The sequence below is a fragment of the Paramisgurnus dabryanus genome, chromosome 21 (genome assembly GCF_030506205.2).
Source record: "Paramisgurnus dabryanus chromosome 21, PD_genome_1.1, whole genome shotgun sequence".
Lineage (NCBI taxonomy): Eukaryota > Metazoa > Chordata > Actinopteri > Cypriniformes > Cobitidae > Paramisgurnus > Paramisgurnus dabryanus.
The window spans coordinates 10,537,936-10,551,042 of NC_133357.1; the positions used below are offsets into that span (position 1 = coordinate 10,537,936).

At 37.5% G+C, this 13,107-nt stretch overlaps 2 protein-coding genes across 2 annotated transcripts; one reads left to right on the top strand and one right to left on the bottom strand.

The window, feature by feature from the left end:
- The first annotated feature begins 262 nt into the window (after positions 1-262).
- thap3 (THAP domain containing, apoptosis associated protein 3) lies at positions 263-1,779 on the top strand. Its single transcript, XM_065285519.1, has 4 exons — positions 263-509; positions 619-814; positions 912-1,070; positions 1,165-1,779. Exons 1-4 carry the CDS (start codon positions 436-438, stop codon positions 1,417-1,419), a joined length of 684 nt encoding a protein of 227 aa, XP_065141591.1. The 5' UTR covers positions 263-435; the 3' UTR covers positions 1,420-1,779.
- Positions 1,780-1,878: 99 nt separating this feature from the next.
- dnajc11a (DnaJ (Hsp40) homolog, subfamily C, member 11a) lies at positions 1,879-11,434 on the bottom strand. Its single transcript, XM_065285516.1, has 16 exons — positions 11,310-11,434; positions 10,564-10,693; positions 10,335-10,408; positions 10,105-10,206; positions 9,374-9,514; positions 9,030-9,152; positions 8,858-8,931; positions 8,484-8,673; positions 8,322-8,407; positions 7,341-7,457; positions 7,108-7,263; positions 6,932-7,001; positions 6,649-6,706; positions 6,397-6,539; positions 3,213-3,342; positions 1,879-3,043 (listed from the first exon to the last, which is right to left on the bottom strand). Exons 1-16 carry the CDS (start codon positions 11,379-11,381, stop codon positions 3,018-3,020), a joined length of 1,692 nt encoding a protein of 563 aa, XP_065141588.1. The 5' UTR covers positions 11,382-11,434; the 3' UTR covers positions 1,879-3,017.
- Between the last annotated feature and the right edge of the window lie 1,673 nt (positions 11,435-13,107).

Here is a 13,107-nt window from a genome sequence, read left to right on the forward strand (position 1 = left end):
AGAAAAGTGTACCGTATTAAATAAACTACCAATTAGAAACTTTATATTTAAAACGTGTTATTTAAAGTAAAACAATCGTATTTCAGAAACAACGCTTCAGCATCAATCACACTTTCCTATACCCAAATTAAAACTTAAAGTATATTTGACCTGTAAAAACCCCTTACTGACACAACTGAAAACTTTAAGTGACGTGCTCATCCAGTTTTTTTATTTTGCACACAGACTTTTATTTTGAAAAACAATGCTCTTTAGCAAAATTATAACCTATAATTATAAAGGAATTTGCTTTATTCAACGGGACTGTGATTCAATGGGCCAAGAGAAAATATAATAAAATATAACTAGCAGGCTAAAGATAATCCACGTGTTACGACTTTTAATCATTTTGAGACACTGCGGGGCTTGATAGTCGCCATCTTTGTTCGGGGCAAAATGCCGAAAAGTTGTTCTGCATTTAAGTGCACCAAAAGGTACAATAAAACAAATCCTGAGATAACGTTTCACAGGTAGGTAATAAGAGATAGCCCACTGTCATAATATTTTAAACACGTTAATAAAGATTTAACGTAGCACGCACTAGATTTAATTGAAATATTTTGTCTTTATCCTTGTTAGGTTTCCTTTCAGTAAACCATCAGTTTTGAAACAATGGTTAGATAACATCGGACGAGACGACTTTCATCCAAGGAAACACATGGTCATCTGTTCACTTCATTTCACCCCTGACTGTTTCAGTGGTTTCGGCAACCGCAGAAATCTGTTATGGAACGCCGTGCCAACAATCTTCACTATCCCACCTGAGGATGCAAAGGTAAATCAGGTCACAATATTACAACGGCTGTCATTTCGAGTGTAATAAAACCATAACGTGTACTTCTAATCTGCTATTGTCATTTTTGTGACGTCAGCAAACAGTTTCTAAGAAGATAATAAAAAGGCCTGCTGATAAATTGGATGGCATTGCACGTGAGAGTAAAGATTCTTCTGCTGAGGATGCTCAAAGGTTGGAAAAGGACACTCGACTGGTTTCTTACATTAATTTAGAGGCTGGGTGTCAAACCACAATGGTAAAGGTTCACCTTACAGTCAACTCATATCTATTCTGGTGCATATATGTGACATTCATGCATCTTTTTGTTTGTTTGTTTTTAATTTTCCCAGGATTTAGCAGCCACAGACCACACATATGCCATTTTGGATCCATGCACAACTAAAGCCCATCTCTTTGAGGTTTTAGATGCCAACATATGGCTACAGAAAAGATTACAGACCAAATGCAGAGTGATAAAAAGAATGAGGCTTAAACTACAAGGGACACAAAGACAGCTTCTGACTTTACGGCGTAAAGTGGAGCGCAGAGACATACATTACCACAGACAGTTCCCAAAACAAGGTGACAGTGCCTTAAAGACCTAACCAAGCATTTGAAGTGATTTAAAGGTATAGTTCACCACAAAAATGAAAATTCTGTCATCATTTACTCACTCTCATGTTGTTACAAACCTGTATCAATTTATTTATTCTGGTAAAAACGAAGGAAGATATTTTGAGGAATATTTCTAACCAAACCAATCATGAGCCCCATTCACTTCAATAGTAGGAAAAAAGAATACTATGAAAACTAAATGGGGCTCATGGTTACAAACATTTATCAAAATATCTTTCTTTGTGTTCATCAGACAGAATTATTGTTATCCCTATAACATTTGGGTTACACTAAGGTGTTGATTTCTTAAACAAATGTATAATTTGACAAACACATTTTAAAACTTCACTGTATGATGGTTTTGATAACATTTCTGCCTAGTAACAAGATGTCAAGTTGCAGTTCTTATGAATAAATTGGACTGTAGGAGAATGTATCATACAAACACATTGTACATTTCCATTGTTTCTTTATTTTAAAATGACAGTCTATACCTGCTGCTAACACTCTAGACAGCAATTACAGATATACAGGTATAGTCATTTAAACATCATCATTCAAATGGCAAGTGTGCAGAATTGAGACATTTCATATAAATTAGAGTTAACCAGAAACAAAGAGATGCCATACTGCCAGCCCATCAAATTAAGTATTGCTTTTCTTGCATAAACATACCAAAAGGCATCCAAAAGCTTAAATGAAAAGACAGTATTAGGGGTATAGATCTGTATGGCACTTAAATGCAGGGATTAAACATGGTGGAACCTAAATGAAGTTTCAACAAATGTTCATCCATTGCTATTCAAGTCTTTGAACACAAGGTGGGAGACTAGCCTTTATATAGACAATCCCGCTATATTGTGTGCACTGGCCCCTTTAATTCCTATGGCACTGGCAGCTGATGTGAAATATGAGAGGTGGACCTCCAAATGTTAGACTCGGGGGAATGAAATCTACTTGGAATACAACGCAAGTTTTCCTAAAGACATTTTGGAAATTAAACAGGCAAGGGTTTTGCTAATCTTATAGCATGGGAAAGAACATGCTTTGCCCCTGAAAACTTAGCAAGCTATTTGGATGTTGGTGATAAAAAAAAGTCAAACACAGAAATATGACTGACAGCTGAGGTAAACCATCTCTTATGGGATTTAGTGAGCTGGATCAAGCAACGTTTTCTTTCTGATGTAATGAGGGTGAAATATCGCTCTCTGTTGAGTGCAGATTACAGGCACCATTGTGGTCTAGAGATGCTCCAGTACAGTTCACAGTACCCATCATCATTTTGGGGAGGGCGGAGCTTTTACTTAAAAACTGAGTTTAACAAATAAGGGAATACATCTGATATTTAACTTTTGGCGTTACAGTTTCTTTTCTGTGAAAGAATTTTATTTGAGAAAATCCAGCAAATGAATTAAATGCTCTTAATTCCAAACAGACATCATTTTGAATAGTATTTAAAACGGCACAAAATGAATGATAAATAGGTATATGAAGACTTTAAAGTCCACAGAGTGTACTCCAGAAAATCTGTGTCTCATCAGTCTATACCAGTCCAAGCTGTCCCTTTCAGCTCAACAGATACACGTTCCTAATTGTCATTATCAATCCTGTGGGCTACAGAGGAAACACAAAAAAACATCAGGCTTTAAATTACAAAGGAGAGCAACATTAATCTTTACTGCTGGTAAACACAGTAAGACATTTGTCATCGTGAAGTCAAGATTAAATGCATTTAAAATAAACGCTTAAACAAATAACTGCTGAATTTCTTGCTTGTACTCACATTGTTTTGGTATCCTGAGTGCTTCTGTGTCACCGCATAGAACTTGATGCATCACACCTCTGAACTGATACAGCACCTTCAGGCTCTTCTCCTCGCCTACACAGGGGTCGTAAAAGCCCGGTAAACCAGCCTGAGGACATGCACAACAAGCAATTAATGCCTACAGCAATGCCAAACGTCAGTTTATATTTTCTATACAGAGAAATGCTTGACTGTATGTGATGTTGAAGGCAGTAAATTCAGGCTTGCATTAGCTAGAGATGGAAAAGCATATACTGCCCCTTTTTCACTGGGGCTGGATCTGCATTACCATTGAAGCTGGTGGTACACAAAGTAATTTACGCCGGCGGTCAGTGCATGTTTTCAATTGTTTCCAAAAGAAGCAACGCGCTTTTTAAAAACAGCTGGCGTTTTTTCAGTGCTGTGCTCCGGCACTTGGCTTTTTCCGCGTTTGGTGCGGAGTGCCCAGAGTTGAAACATTTTCAACTTTGTGTGAAACGCTCAGCTTGTCAATGTCACTTCTCACGTGGCCATCCAATCACAGTGGAGGAGGGGCGGGACAAATATCACAACAACCAGAGTCGTATAATAACAGAGTTACGAAACGCTTTGATCTCGCCGCCGCGCGGTCACGTGATTCATGTAACGTTCTACAGTTCCAAACCAAGCAGGGCTGTCAATCTGTTTGCATAGGTTTTTAGCTATTTTAGGTAAATATTAGCTTGTAATGGGAATTGATCACTATACTTACTGTGTTTATAACGGTTTTTTTTTACTAGGGAGTGATGGAAATACAGTAAATCAGTTAATAAAGATAAACAGTTAATTGTGACCCAAATATAACTGTGGTTATCTATACCAACTACAGCAACACAGTTTATCTTTTATTTTTGTAGCAAAATATGGCTATATAAGTATCAATCTGCTAAAAACATAATACCTACACTTTTACTATATTAAAATCACGAAAAAGATCGCCAACGCGGTTATTTGTAACAGTGAAGCATAACAGAAACACACTAAATTCATATTTTAAATTCACATTAAATGTTAATATAATCATACATGATTTTCGAGGATACATCACTCGTATTACTTACCAAACACAATGAAACACATAGCAGCATTGTGAAGCAGTGTGACTTTCTTATAAGGCATTTAGCTTGTCGCTGTTGCCCCCTAGTGTTACTCGTAATATATAAATAAGATAAGTATAAAGTAGATGGCCACCAGTAATAACATATTAAACCATTAAATCTATATTATTCACACATTATACACAACTCATTAAAATATAAAATTTTTACTAGTTATTATTAACAATAATGATTACCTACAGCAGAGTTCATAAAATATCACTGTTGACTATATTAATGAAATGTCCGAAAATGTAAAGAGAAACGGTCATTTCATCGATTTACCAGCAGGTGCCATTGAAATGAATGGGCTTCAGTGCTGCGTTTGGAACTATGCGTCACTACCGGTCACTACATGAAACGCTGTTACTTCCGCATTCCATTCTTACAACGGACGTCTATGTGAGTGTCGTAACTCTATTATTATACGACTCTGACAACAACCAACTGCCGCATCGTTCAACGACTGATAATTAAAACAGAAGTATCATAGCAACCAAAGCGCTTAGCTAAAAAAACGCTGGCAAGTGCCCACAGTCGGTGTTCGCCTGGTGTTTATAGCCACGTTTAAATGCTTTGCGTACACCCCCTCTAAGCCTGACCAGCCACTCGCATAGTACCGGCTCACATTTTCACCACAAGGGAGCTAAACACCCTACGTAACATCACCAGTAACCAAAATCCCTTTGGTGTTACACTATTATATGGTTATGTCATAAATTATATTGTTACATTTAATATTTAAGTACTTTGGCGCTTACAATTATAAGGGGTGGGTACTTTGGAAAATGTTGTGCTTTTTAATTCAAAACATAATAATGTTGCATTGCAACACACACAAAAAAAAACTATAGCAAACATTAATAAAGAAACAGTTTATGTTTTATATATCATGTTCTTTACTTTGGTTTGTAAAACAACTTTGTAATATAAGCATAATAATTTTTGCTGTGCTGTGTTTGATTTTTCAACTATTTCTAGAGGCAGTTTTCCAGACAGGGCTTAGATTAATCCAGGACTAGGTTTTAGCTATATCAGGACATTTAAGTAGTTTTTACAAACATGCCTTACAAAAAAAATACTGGTGTGTATCTTAAAGCGAAACAATAGCAATGATGTATGATAAAGGGACACTTTAACTAAATAGGCTAATTTTCCAGCTCCCTTGAGTACATTTTTTTTTTTTTCGGGTCTGGCAGTACCACTTTTAGCATAGCTTAGCATAATCCATTGAATCAGATTAGACCATTAGCATCACACTCAAAAATGACCAAGAGTTTGGATATTTTTCCTATTTAAAACTTGACTCTTCTGTAGTTACATCGTGTTCTAAGGCCTAGTCCACACGGACCTGGTATTTTTATAACAGGAGTTATAAAAATACCCCCTACATTTTCACAATTATTAAACATTTATTTTATTTATTGTTCACTTACAGTCGCTAAGGTTTTATCAGTTTTACCTCTTTTTAACAATGGCAAAACTGCATCGGATGGCTGTGCTTTCAGTGATCGCAGTCTGGTTATTGCAAACAACTGTAAACTTCTGTTGCCACAAAGTAAGTGCTGCCTCTCCCGATTCGATTGGAAAAAGGAAAAACGCAAATGACGTTGGGCGCTTTTCCTCTCCCAGCCCTCCTTCAAAAAGGCATGCTGCGACAAAAAATGCAAGGTGTTTGGCTCGCTGCATAACGCTCACTGCCCATAGAAAATTATCCAAAAAAGGTGCTTGCAACTGCCATAAACGCGTTTGGTGTGATCGGTCCCTTACTCAGCATTTTTTAACTGTACATTTTCCGACAATTAAAAAAGTTTTTTCAAACTGTGGTCTGTAGTGTAAGCTCCGCTTACTGACGCCACAGATTCCCGCTTCAAAAATTTTGTCCGATTCTGAACTAGGATCATGATACAAACCCAGGCATTTTACGTGTGGAGGTGCACAACGTGGTTGGGGTATACAAGAGACACGACACAGAAACTAATACTAGAATAAAAATTTAGAAATCCAGTTGATAATTCATTGCTACTCCCTGCCAAACCGTGATTTACCTTAGATGCTTCTGTGAGAATGAGCTTGGAGTCCTTCACCAGGCACTGAAGAGGCACTGTTACATCAATGACCCTCGCCCTTTCATGTTTACGACTGTTGTCTGTTACAAACTTGCCATACCAGGAGTTGAGGATGATTAGACCTAATATAAAAGTAGACAGAGTCAATGATCCTTGCTTGAAAATAAAATTCAAATCATTGTTTCATCACAATTGTATTGTATTGATCGCAGACACGCTATTGGGTCTCACCCATTCTGGACTCCTCCGCTTCGATAATTCTGCGCACAGACTCTTGCATCAGCAGAACCTACAGTAAAAAGTGATTTCAATAAGACTGCTTGTATATGCACGTAGTGAAGGCACGCATTCATCACCGTGACACAGAGACTGATGTGCAGATAGAAAAGATAGCCTTATGCTAACTCATTGTTTTTTTATCTGAACACAAAACACCTGCGCAGAAAAGTTATGACCACTTTAACGGCTGCCTATTATAAATTATTTCCAGTGTATTAAGACATTATGCACTTACAGCAGCCTCTGCCTCTTGCTTCTTCTTGGCGATGTCAGAGGCAGAGCTTTCCCTCTGTTTCTCAAGCTCCCTAAATAAAAAAAGAATAGGGTCATACTTCATATATGCTTCATATATCCAGACTGGATAAACTGAACGAAACAGGTGGGGAATGTGATATGAGCTAAAAGGCTTACTGCTCCTGCTGAGCACGAACGTAAGGCCTTATGACCAGTCGCTGGAAGGCCAAGTAGAATACAAGAGGTCCGATCGTGGCATAAAACACAGCGCTGGGTAAAAGCTGGTCCGTTAAGTGAAAAGGAAAGAAGTACGTCTGGCTGGCTCTATTCAACCTGAGATCCAAGAGATGAAAGCGTGATTTTGAGAAGCAGCAAATAGTAAAAAATCCTTAATCATAAACATGCTTTACTTGATCTTGAGGGACACTCCCTGAGGTACTCCAACACTGACGGTAGCACCAAGGATGCTGTGACGACTAATCTTGGTCTCAGCGCCATATTCCACCACAGTACCGAAGAACCCTGACCTGCAATGTAACACAGTGTAGACATCTTTACCATTGAGCCATATGACAATGGCTTGTATACCATTCTTATTAACCTGTTATTTTTGGGTTTAAGTTAGGAATAGGTTTCTACACACCAAACAAACAAACAAAAAATATTCAGGAGCACACCTTGAAAAAAATCAAGGTGACCTAGCAGAAACAATGCACAATATCAACTGTATTAGGGGTATAGATCGGACATCTCCTTATGATGTGATATCGATGTTTAGACAGCGTCCAACAGCCAGACAGCATTTAACACCACTGTTGTTGTTGCATCGTAAACAAAAATCTTATCGTAACAAAGCATCATTTTGTTAGACATTAGATCAGTGGCGGCTCGTGACTTCTCATCTAAGGGGCGCAAATTCAAAATACGTGTTCAAAGTGTCATGTGTGTTGCTTGTGTTTTCAAAATATGTGTTTGTTGCGTCATATGAACCATATGCATCACGTGTTTTGTCAAAATAAGTGCCTGCTGCACATGCATCAAAACCGTTTATGATAAAAGAGACGCTCACGTTCACAAAATACACACAAGACACTCACTTAACAGTAAACTCTGATTACGCATGAGAATATACGAGTATCTGGCAAACACCAGCGTCTCTTTTATTATAAACCCTTTAGCAGGCACTTATTTTGACAAGACATGTGATGCACATAGGATCACTCGATTTTAAAATTACGAACCACACACGACGAGCTACATAAATGTTGTGACAAATTTTGCATCGAGCGCCCTCAAAAAAAGTAGTCACCAGCCGCCACTGCATTAGATGCTTATCCATATTGATGTATTTCTATAAAGCAAATGAAAAGGCATCATCCACTGACACATACTTGACTGAGCCCTTGATCTTGGTCTGATCTTCATTCTGGAATTTGTACTGGTAGCTCATCATGATGAACGTATGTGGAATTCCCAACTATTGCAACAAAGAAAGAAATAAGTACTACGAAGGAGGGTTAAATAAAATCTAAATCTTAAATAAAGCAACAGACCTGCACAGCAAAGGTAAAATGACTGCTTTTGGTGTCCCTGACTATGCTGGTGTTCATGGAAGACTGAGCTCCCCAGCGCCACTGTAAGTAACCCATAGTGTTTTTGTCCAGGTGGCGTGCAACCATAGTAGTGAGAGCTGGCCGTACGCCGCGCGATGAAAACTGCATGCCACAATGAGCCGTCGCAAAGCTGAAAAATACAACTGTAACTCAGTGTACAATAAGCAGTTACACATAACACTTACAAGTGTGCATAGATGCTTCACAAAAAAATTTTTTTAAACAAAGCAATTAAAAAAAACCCTGTAAAGATAAATAAAAGTGATAATAGTATAAAAAGAATAAATGAATTTAACAAGATACGATGGACTCACCACCGTTGAGTTAAATTACGGAATATCTTGAGGCCGAAAAGAGGCCCATGTGTGTCTCCCGCCCCAAACTCAACCTGTAAAAACACGTATGAATCATGTCACATATCATGCTCAGTTTATTTATAATACAGCATTCTTTAAAATTTGACTGTAGCATTTATTGAAAGCTAACCTCTCCCCAGCCTTTAGCAGAGGTGACCCGTCGCAGGGCCAGGTTTATGTTTCCGCCTCCATTGCCATTGTGCGTGGAAAGCGAGCCAGAGAGAATGGCTGTATCTGTGGTTGTCAGAGGAGCCTATGGACCGCATTTACATTTAATGCAATGCTCTACCAATTGAGCTATAAGAGCACTCAAGTCTTTGCTTAATCAGTTACTTTGCTTATTAAATTATTAAAAACCAACTAAGGCAATACATATGTAATGCAAAGCCTGTATTTACATATAAACACCTGCATTTTAGCACACCATGGCACATGACATTTCTATAAACATATGAAATTAAGTAAGAGATGAACCTCTATGGATTGGGATATGTGCATCCTATTGATCTCAATGTGCGGTAATCCGCCGCCACCACCACCTCCAGAGATCTCTTCATAATCCTCATCGTACCGATCGAAGAGGTCAGTTGCATCAACACCAACACTTATTGTCCCCTGAGTGACACAGCAAACAACTGTTAGACTTAAAGTTAATGGTGATAGGGGCTATGCTTAAAGGACCTGCCCACATTTTGGAATTTAGCTTATTCACCGTATCCCCCAGAGTTAGATAAGTTCATACATACCTTTCTCATCTCCGTGCGTGCTGTAACTCTGTCTGATGCAGCCCCCGCTAGCTTAGCTTAGCACAAAGACTGGAAGTGAATGGCTCCAGCTAGCATACTGCTCCCAATAAGGAACAATATAACGCAAACATTTTCCTATTTATGTGATGTGATTTGTATAGTCATACTACTGTGTACAAATAACAAGGTCATAAGAGACACAGCCATCTTATAACAGTATACATACTGGGAACTATATTCTCAGAAGGCGAAGCACTGCTACTTGGGCGGTATGCTAGCTGGAGCCATTCACTTCCAGTCTTTGTGCTAAGCTAAGCTAACGGGGGCTGCATCAGACAGAGTTACAGCGCGCACGGAGATGAGAAAGGTATATATGGACTTATCTAACTCTGGGTGATATGGTGAATAAGCTAAATTCCCAAAATGTGGGCGTGTTTTTTTAAAAGCATTTGGTTAAACCTTAGGGTTGGTCCTTTGCTGTAGTCTCCTCTCCTCTCGTTCTCTTTGAAGTCGCTCATACTCCTCACGAATCTCCGCTGGAGTTCTTTTCCTCTCCACCACCTACAAGTTATTGATGTGCAAAGAAAGTTTATATGCATTAAATAATAAAATCTTTTATATTATATATTGAGATATTACTTGAATTCCTTTGCACTGTGGCATTTAATGCTAATATGTATTTAACTGACCTCCCATCCTTCAACATCCAGTCCTCTCTTTCCGTATATGTCATATATTGCTCTGGATTGTGGGTCCCTTAGCACTGCAGAAGAAAATAAATGACATTACATAATCATCAAATGTTTATGAGTTATTATACACTTGTGCTTTAGATAATTTCAATAAAACAAAAAATTCAGTAAGTGGTTTCTTTGTTTGTTTGTCAGAGGCTTTGGCAGACTGAGTGTACAAGAATACCTTCATATGCTTGGTGCACCAAGTTAAAAAGTTGTTCTGCCTGCCTCTTTAGCTCTGGATCTCTGTGCTTGTCTGGGTGGTAGAGCATGCAAAGACGACGATATGATGCCTTGAGCTCTTCTTGTGTAGCCTGAATATACAGATAAATACGCGTTGTATTTAACTCTCTGGTCATTTATCATAAAACACAACTTAAAGTTTCACTTTGAAAATGCACACATAAAGGTGAGAATGTGAAGCAAACATCACGGGACTTTTAATTTATAAAAATCTACTTCATGCGACAAGCAAAACAGGGACTTTTATGAACACACATCAACATCTGCTAGATGTCCCCAAGATAAGACTTTAATGTAGACAACGTATTAAAACATTGTATTTTACACCGATTGTTCAATAAACGTATTTACTGCGATAAATCTTCAAGAAGTCAACTTTTCAGAAGTTGTTTAAGTTTTAGAAGGCGATAGTTTTTAATTGCTAGAATTACCTCCTCAGAAGTTTATGCTTTAATCATAAAATAATAGAGGTTAATGCCATAATATATCAGGTTTATTGCCTATCATTCAGTCGGTTTTCTCCATAAAGACAATAATAAGTAAGGGTCACCGTGTGCTAGATGTACCACAACTTAACGACATGCTGCCGGATTTTGGTTTTAAAGCATGTTATCTGAATCGCCTGCTTTCACGCTTTCCTCTCGGCTCCCTCATTTGAAACCTCCCAGTAAAAAGAAAATGCCATACCTCTCTACGGACATTTAAGAGAGAATAATAATCATCATTGTCGATTTCATCTTCGTCCAAGGCCGCCGCCATATTTACCACCTTTCATCCCCCCGCCCAGTCAGATCGAACTACGCTGATCTTTGGGGGACAGAATTGCAGCGGACGCAGCCCTTCAGCGCCACCCTCAGGATGGGAGGAAAGTTCACGTAAAAACTTCATACTTGTTATTAAAATAAAGATATAACGACAACAACCATCGCTTAAATACATACAAAGATAAAATTACAATGAGCAGTAAATAAATAAAAAGGACGGAAGGTAAATGAAGGAAAGGGTGATGGCTTTATTCACATAAAAATGCATATTATGATGATTGGATGGTGGGCTGCGCAGATTGTACGTTTTTGTTAACAAATTATTAAATTGGTTTATCTCTTAAAAAGATGCCACAGAAATAGGTTTACAGTTTTAATGATAAATATAGAATAGAAACGAATGATATTTAAATCAAGCTCATACTTTTACTAATTCTGTTTTTTATTACTGATGGGATAATGTGCCCATATAAATGAATTAAAATGAATCTCCAATATAAATTCACATCTAATTTATGGGAAGGACATAAACTAGAGCAGGTATCTACATGCGTAAGCTTTTGTTACAGGTTGCCAAGTAATTTATTACGTTGCCAAATCTTTTCCTAACAGCTGCGACGTCATAATAATAAAAGAACAGGGGCCATATTACAGAGACTTGCTCTCTTAAGTCGTTCAGTGTTCCAAATAGTGTCCAAATTGAAATCACAATGGTTGCTTAACTGATAGGAGTTAGGATGTTAGGCTGCAGCCTAAGCAATGCAATAGATCTAAAACTAAGGATTTAAAAAAATGAATTGATCGTCAATAGCCTATAAAATATGCATTTTTGGACTTAATTGGTTTGTTGTAGTTGTAGAGTTAGTTGTAGCTTTGTCAGACTAAGCCATTACATAAGTTTCCAGTAATTCATAACATATTAGTGACCTTTGTGTTTTCAGATTAGTTGATCAGACTAGATCCTAAAATTTACTTATAACAGTCGGATGGGCCAGTATATACTGTAACCTATTAATAAACAATGGAGGCACAAAGTAAACGAATTGTCTACATTGCAACACTGTTAAAAATGCAGCATTTTCGTCAAATTAACCTATATTTTTATGTTACTTTAACTTAACAAATTAAAGGTGGTGTGTGTAAATTTCAGCGGCATCTAGTGGTGAGATTGTGATTTTGCAACCAACAGCTCGCCACTCAATTTTAAAAACGCATATGGTAGCCAACACAGGACAAACATGTAATCAACTGAAGCTGTGTCCGAAACCACTCCCTCATTCACTATTCCCTATAACAAAAGTCAATTGAGTCCATATATGGGGAAGAAGCAAATGAAAATGAGTGAGCGATTTCGGACGTAATTTCACTGACGTAAATACTATGCGTCAAAGAGAGCTGTCGCAGAGATTCGTCATAAACCTTACACCTGTGTGGCTTTATTGATTGTACTGTGAAACTGTAAAGTCTACTTTCTTACTGTTTGTCACATTTGTCATGTTTATTGTATTAGTTGATAATAAAGAGTACAAAACAACTTTATTTACAGTTGTTTATTTATTGTTTATTAAAAATGTTTATTATAGTTTAAATAAAATATATCACAATTATTTTTTATTTGTTTATTTTTAAAACATAGAAAATAGCTGACAACAAGAACTTACAAAAGTGTATAAATGTAAATTTTTGGTGTTTACTGTCAGCTGATTTCAGTTTGCATAATG

Bases quoted from the DNA above. Each gene is read 5' to 3' on its own strand.
- thap3 (XM_065285519.1), top strand. From the start codon at position 436: ATGCCGAAAAGTTGTTCTGCATTTAAGTGCACCAAAAGGTACAATAAA. The intron at 510-618 runs GTAGGTAATAAG...TATCCTTGTTAG, and splicing joins CCTGAGATAACGTTTCACAG to GTTTCCTTTCAGTAAACCAT. The intron at 815-911 runs GTAAATCAGGTC...TTGTGACGTCAG, and splicing joins TCCCACCTGAGGATGCAAAG to CAAACAGTTTCTAAGAAGAT.
- dnajc11a (XM_065285516.1), bottom strand. From the start codon at position 11,381: ATGGCGGCGGCCTTGGACGAAGATGAAATCGACAATGATGATTATTAT. The intron at 7,458-8,321 runs GTATGTGTCAGT...GTTACATTGCAG, and splicing joins AAGATCAAGGGCTCAGTCAA to GTCAGGGTTCTTCGGTACTG. The intron at 7,002-7,107 runs GTAAGCCTTTTA...TTTTTTATTTAG, and splicing joins GTTCGTGCTCAGCAGGAGCA to GGAGCTTGAGAAACAGAGGG.